Source organism: Anguilla rostrata, unplaced genomic scaffold (assembly GCF_018555375.3).
Source record: "Anguilla rostrata isolate EN2019 unplaced genomic scaffold, ASM1855537v3 scaf0432, whole genome shotgun sequence".
Lineage (NCBI taxonomy): Eukaryota > Metazoa > Chordata > Actinopteri > Anguilliformes > Anguillidae > Anguilla > Anguilla rostrata.
The window spans coordinates 1-7,335 of record NW_026985949.1 but is presented as its reverse complement, the minus strand read 5'-3'; the positions used below and the strand labels follow the sequence as shown (position 1 = coordinate 7,335).

At 41.5% G+C, this 7,335-nt stretch overlaps 1 protein-coding gene across 1 annotated transcript; it reads left to right on the top strand.

Moving 5' to 3' along the window:
* Positions 1-5,588: 5,588 nt before the first annotated feature.
* On the top strand, positions 5,589-6,815 carry LOC135246512 (T-cell-specific guanine nucleotide triphosphate-binding protein 2-like; the record flags this gene model as incomplete). Its single annotated transcript, XM_064319946.1, has 2 exons — positions 5,589-6,528; positions 6,810-6,815. Coding segments are annotated over exons 1-2 (904 nt in total), but the record flags the coding sequence as incomplete, so codon positions are not given.
* Between the last annotated feature and the right edge of the window lie 520 nt (positions 6,816-7,335).

Sequence of the window (7,335 nt, the reverse complement as noted above, 5' to 3'; positions counted from 1 at the left end):
TCCAGGTTGTCTAGAAGACTGAAGGTCAGTCTCACAATCCTTTCCTCCTCTTCCTCTTCTGAAACACTGTCTGCAGCTCAGGCTGATGTCACCTCTATTTTACATTCACACCATCTGTGTGTCTTTTCCTTTAAAGGGAGGGAGGGACGGGGACACATATGCCAGTCTGCAGCTCCCCAACATCAGCCCTGAATATGACGTGCTGCAGGTGAGCAAGTGTGACACAGAGAGATATACACCAGGGGGCGCCACTACGCTGATATTTATGAAAACTCATATTTATAAAAATTAAATGTATGCAGATTCCCTCAGTATCAGAGATGTGAGTAGTACATAGCTCAGGAGGTAAGAGCGATTGTCTGGCAGTTGGAGGGTTGCCGGTTCAAAACCCCACCCTGGGCGTGTCGAAGTGTCCTTGAGCAAGACACCTAACCCCTAACTGCTCTGGCGAATGAGAGGCATCAATTGTAAAGCGCTTTGGATAAAAGCGCTATATAAATGCAGTCCATTTAGTAAAGACAGGATTAGATCTGCATTTGTCTTTAATCACTCAGGCCAAACAGAGGAGAAAACCTCACAGACTCAACTGAAGGGCTAAAATGGTCTTTTCTTGCCCTTAATGTTGATGCAGAAGCCTTTTGTTCTTTTCAAAAAATGGAAGTCTTAAGCCATCACAGTGAAGTGTCCAGACTAAGGCTGAATCCACTGATCCTCCAACAAGTTCACTTGGCATCGCTCTCGCCTCCCACAATCGGTCCCTTGCGGGCATTATAAAATTTTAAATGGGGGATAATATATAAGTCAGATCTTTAATCTGATTGGTTATCACACCATGTTCCTCATCCCACTGGTCACTTTGTTTTCTTACCTCTTGTCGCTACCTATCCCAACATGCCTTGCAGATGTAAGGAATTGTCTCTCATTGACAATGAAGAGAGGCAATTATAAATTGGCTTCTCGTCAGAGGATATGTGGCTTCACTGTTAAAATTCAAAGAATGCATACATAATTGGAAATATTTTTTTTAATTTTACGAGTTTATGCGAAGTTAATTTTGTAATAAAAAAAGTTTTGTCTTTCCACTTTTTCCTGTATGCAGCTCAGCCTGATTTCACCTCTGTTTTACATTCACACCATCTGTGTGTCTGTTCCTTTAAAGGGAGGGAGGGACGGTGACACATATACCAGTCTGCAGCTCCCCAACATCAGCCCTGACTATGACGTGCTGCAGGTGAGCAAGTGTGACACAGAGAAATACACACCAGGGGGCGCCACTATGCTCATATTTATGAAAACTCATATTTATGAAAATTAAATGTATGCAGATTCCCTCAGTATCAGAGATGTGTGTAGTAAAGACAGGATGAGATCTGTATTAGTTTTTAATCGCTCAGTCTAAACAGAGGAGAAAACCTCACAGACTCAGCTGAAGGGCTAAAATTGTATTTTCTTGCCCTTAATGTTGATGCAGAAGCCTTTTGTTCTTTTCAAAAAATGGAAGTCTTAAGCCATCACAGTGAAGTGTCCAGACTAAGGCTGAATCCACTGATCCTCCAACAAGTTAACTTGGCATCGCTCTCGCCTCCCACGATCGATGCGGGCATAGTAAAATTTTAAATGGGGGATAACATACAAGTCAGATCTTTAATCTGATTGGTTATCACACTGGTCACTTTGTTTTCTTACCTCTTGTCGCTAGCTATCCCAACATGCCTTGCAGAGGCAAAGAATTGTCTCTCATTGACAATGAAGAGAGGCGATTACAAATTGGCTTCTCGTCGGAGGATATGTGGCTTCACTGTTAAAATTCAAAGAATGCATACATAATTGGAAATATATTTTTTTTTAATTTCACAAGTTTTTGCAGAGTTAATTTTGTAATAAAAAAGGTTTTGTCTTTCCACTTTTTCCTCTTCATATGAACATAGGCACTGCCCTGAGACTATGCCGGTTTGTGCACTGAGGTGTTCCTTTAAATAACCATGAACCTGCGTGTGTGTGTGTGTGTGTGTGCTGTATATGTTAGGTAAAAAACAAGCATCAGAAACACACAGGGACTACACAAGAAGAGAACGATGATTATCAGAACCCTGAAGATGGAAACAGACCAGATTCAGGGGCTAATTCAAAATGTGAGCATGTTGTGTTTCTTTTAAAGCTGATTTATTTTTGTTTTAAAAACAAACAAAAAAAAATCACTGAATGTTGAGGGTAATTTTTATCTATCTGTCCTAAGAGCATTTTTATGACATGCAGAGATGTTTATTTAGTACTTATCCTAGAGAATAGAATTGTTTTTTTTTTCATTTTTCATTCTTTTTACAGAATCACTATGTTTGTACACTTCACTTGCATCTCTTGTGCTTTAATGACTGTATGCCATAGGTTGTCGCTTTAATTCGGCTGCTGTCTTTTTTTGAGAACACCAAATCAAAATTGCATCCTCATGGATTTTCAAAGAATGTAACATTGTGCTCTAGGGTTGTTATACGTTTTTAAAAAAGTCCCTTGTCCCTCTCCTGAATTTGAAAAGCTGGTTTTCAGTCATTCTCCACCTTATGGTTGGAACAGTCTGCTGAAAAGCTTACAGGAGAAAGACTAATACCAATAGCTGATTTAAAACATCCCCAGGTAATACTAGTGCCGTGCGAACAGGGCTTAAGGTAAGAAACGAGGATGAGACTGAGGTGCAGATAATTTTGTTCTTTTCAGAGCAAGGCTGAAGATCAGAGAGGGCTCCCGTTCACACATGGATGACGGCGTGAACTTCGGTCTAAACCCACATGAGAATAATGTTCAGTTTTAAAAGGGCAGTTCACCCGAAAATGAAAGAAAGCTATGTTTCATCTTACCAGGAGTGCTATCTTTCCATCCAGGTAGTTTTTCTGAGATTTGATGTGATGTGTTAAACTTTCCGTTTTCCTCTATCTTTCTCTCACTCTCATCTCTCTCTCTATTTCTCTCTCTCTCTTCCCCACTTATTCAAAGCACTGTGCTTTTGCATATATGATGAAAAAAAGTTTATTTTTCAAAGTTTTTCTGACCCAAGTTAATTGTACTTTTTTTATTGGCAGAATTAAAAAAGTGTCTGTTGAGTGAGAGACTGAAAGGACCTTTTACTGTCTTGCAAAGAAAGCTGGGGGAGAACAGGTCTTAAACACAAGTGCATTCCTTTTGCAGTCTTTTTGAAGTTGTATATAAAATAAGGGCAGGACTAAATGAGGCATGTGTTTCTTATTTTATTTTTGTTGTAAAATTAAGGAAAGATCAAACAAAAATAAACTTCTGTACAATAGCAATTTGAATTATGTACAGTAAAAAGTGTTACTCTAACAGGATTTATGTTGTCAAAAAGGGATAAAATGTATTTGCTGGTTTGACATTGAACATTTGTTTAAGTGTACAGGTGTGGATTTACTGTTCAAAAATAATCAAATTCTGATTTGATTATAAACTGTCTACTAAAACTGTCTAGGTTCATATTAAAAGCTTTCTTTGAAGTAAAAAAAAATGTTTTTAGTTTACTTGATGACCGCTATTGTGCTCCCATATTTAATTACATTTTTTACAATTGCTTTGACTTATTTTGCACAACAGAGTTTAAATGTGCAAAACTCTTAACACAGAATGCTGTACTGTTCATTTTGGGTTCAAAATGTAATATAGCATGCAAAATAAAAACACCAGTGTCAAATCAGTGAATATTATATGCAAAAGTTTATCACAGCACCAGAACATTAGATATTTCAAACAATGAAAATCATTGCTACATTTTCAATATACAACAGTCATCATCAAATAATGCTGCCAAACACAAAATCCTTCTGATCAAAAACGAGTTTGAAAGTGTTCCTCATAACGCAAAATTCTATATTCCTAATCTTGGGCACAAAATCATATAGGCTATAGCATGCACGACAGAAACAACTGAACCAAATCAGATTGTACTTCATGCTAAAGTTTATCATAGTGTAGCGTTCGGCGCGGAAAACAGAGGGTCCGTTTCCGAATTGGCCCAGCGGAGCTTAGCTTTATTGCAGACATAACTTATAAACAGTTTTACAGACCTGTCCCGTTCGATCGGGCGAACAGCTCTTTTATAGCTCTGGGACGCCCTGATTGGCTTAATTCGCTGCCTTCAGTGCACCAATCACCGGACATTAGCGAGAGCCAATCGCAACATCAAGCACACAACACAAAACTAGCATTACTTACAACGGCCATTATCAAAAATGCGGTCAAACACAAAATACTTTTTTAGAAAAAAAAAGAGTATGCAATGGTTTTCTCATAGGTATTTGAAATTATTTTACAGCAAGCACCCCCTGTGATAGACTGCAGTAGCCTATACGCTTGTTTTTTTAAATGAAAGACAAACAAAATATTAGATTAGATTATATGAAGTTTAATCATTAAAAAAAAATCATACAGAAAATTGCAGTACTGTAAACACAACTGTATTGTACAGTAAAAAAAAATAGTAAAAGCAAAAACAGTTACAGTAACAAAAAATTTTACCATAAAGTACAACAAAAAAACTGCTTTTTGATGTTAAGCAGCTTTTTTTGCCTCTCCGCTGCATTTGGCCACAGAATTTATTACGTTGCATCTGATGTCTTCGTTGGAAAGGCCCCAGCCCCTGGTAAAATCTTTTGGGAGTGCCTTATCCACCCCTGACACTGGGGCTGTAATGTCATCGCATGCCTCATCCATGGCCTGAAGATTCCGTTATCTGCCAGAATGTTTTTTTGAATTTTCTTGATCCGTATGTCATTTCTTTGAACCGCCATGTCTGCTAGTGCCCTTCTCCTGCTGGGCAGAGAGAAGATGGCCATGTCCTCCAGCCGATGGTGCTTTTTCAGGTCTAAAGTACAGTAAAGATAACAATTACAACAAAGATAATTCACACTCACACTTTAGTATTTATGAAATATTTTGTATTTGATTTATTTAAAATATTTTATTGGAAAACCTGTCACGGTTCCGTATTTTCTGTTTCTGTTTTTTCCCTTTTGGCCAGCCAGATGGCGCACTTCCAGTTTTGTGTTTCAGTTTGTTCTCCCTCCTGTGTTAATTGTATTATTGGTTTTAATTATTCTATCATTGTTCCCACCTGTGTCATGTTATCCCCTTTTCTGGTTTTATTGTTATTTCAGTTCACCTGTGTTTTGTTACCCTTGTCTATTTCAGTTCTTGTTTCCTGACTCGGCTGCTGGTTCCTTGTGTTTCTGCCTGCGTTCTGCGTGTGTGTGATTCTGTCCTGCCCGTATTCTGTCCTGCCTGTGTTCCGCCCTGCCCGGTTCTGTCCTGCCTGTCCTCCTAACACGTTGCCTAATACTCATTGAAGTTATTAGCAAAGTAAATGCTAGTCAAGGGTTGACCGCTATGGCCCTGGAGACCCGCAAAATTTATGCATTTTTATTTCTACTCGGCACTTAGTCGATCAATTAAAGCAGTTGATTTCACAGTTAACGCACATCGCCTGGTTTCTAGGCTTTTGTTTTTAAGGCAAAAACAAAAACCAGCAGACCCTGGACCTCTGGAGATCAGGACCAGGCCACTCCTGAAAAAATGTGCGATTTGTCATTTTGTTGGTGTCTGGTTGTTTTTGGCAGCTGAGGACGGATTCCATGGCGGACGTGCTGAGGAGCCTGAACCTCCTGGAGGTGCTGAAGGAGTCCATGGAGAAGAAGGGGCTCTCCGAGGTGAAGGAGGCGGTGGAGGACCTCCTCATCAGCAGGGTGGGGGAGAGCAGCCCGGAGAAAACCACCCTCCTCAACTCCCTCCGCGGCCTGGGGCCCGGAGACAGTGGAGCGGCCCAGTTCACCTCCCCCAGCCCCCAAGAGGAGCTGACAGTTTACCCAAACCCCAAACACCCCGACTTCCGACTGTGGGACCTGCCCGTGGTCCCTGATGGCTCTCCCTTTGACCCAGAGGAGTACATGGAGAAAGTCAAGTTCCTGCGCTACAATGCCGTCATCGTGACGTCGTCTCGGATGCCGTTTTGCAGCAACAGTGCCCTCGTGTGGCGGGAGGCCAGATCGCTCCAGAGGGAGGCTGTGTACTTCGCCTTGCTGGCCTCTGAGCGCGACTCACGGGAGTCCATGAAGCCTAGGCGGAAAGCCAGCCAGGAGGCGTTGGGGTCGGAGGGCCTGGCTTCCCCGAGGGTCTTCCTGGTACGTGGCACCGCCTTGGAAACCCTGGACTTCCCCGAACTCCTGGAGGAAATGTGGCGGGACGTCCCGGAGGTCAAGGATGCCGCCCTCCTCCTGGCCCTTCCGGCCCTGTCCGTCGCCATGGTGAACAGAAAGCGGGACGCCCTCAAGGCCCTGCGCGCTGCCCCCTCCCGAGAGGTCACCAAGGGCGCCGTGAAGAAGCTGCTGGCGGCCGCAGAGAAGCAGAAGCCCACCGGTGCCCGCGTAGTGGAGATGGCGCTGCCCGTGACCACCAAGTCCGCCAGCCGCTCCTTCACCACCATGACGACATGGCCACCGATGCGGAAAGGGTGGTGGCGGCTGCAGTCGGGGGGTTCTTTTTTTTCTTTTGACACTTGGCTAAACTGTGAAAATGCACTACAAAGAAGGGGAGTTCTGTGTGTGTATATTTCCTGTCTAAGGAAGAGGGGCCATTTTTAAGTTTCAGTCATTGTACAATAAGGACATAGTACATCCAGATTAACTGTAGCTGATTTCTAATCCTCTGTCACATCCAACTTGTAGGTAAGCAGCCACTTTTACAATTATTTCATGGGTAAATGATTTCCAGCATTTCTGTTTCTGATGGGGTTGTTTTCTCTATACCCCCTCCAGATACAGGTATCAATGCCATTTCTACAACAGTTATTAACATTTCATTTGAATGTTCGTGAGTTTAGTAGCATTTGTCTGAACTCTGCCTTATTTCTGGGAAAACAAATAGCAAGTGTTATCGCTTTAAATAGAAATTGATTTTGCTGTTATTGTGGCCTTTTGAGTTCAAAATAGAGGTGCATTGATCTAAATAATTTAGTAATTCCAATCAGGAAAGATATGCACTCAAGGTTTTCAGTCAAATATTCTTATTCAAAAATATTAACACCGTACTGTACATATTAATATTTTAGCAAATTACTAGTGGAGATACTGTGGAGATATGACGTGCTTTTGACTCAAATCCTGTGTGGATCCCTGCTTGTACAACACATCCTTGCGTAAGATGTTTATTTTATTCAGATGCTGATCTTTCTGGGTGTAATAGGAAAGAGTAGGCTGTGTAGATTGTTCACAACAGAGAATGGTGTCTTGGACTGCAATTAATTAAATAATGCTGTTTTTTTAATAAGCTGCAGTCTGCATT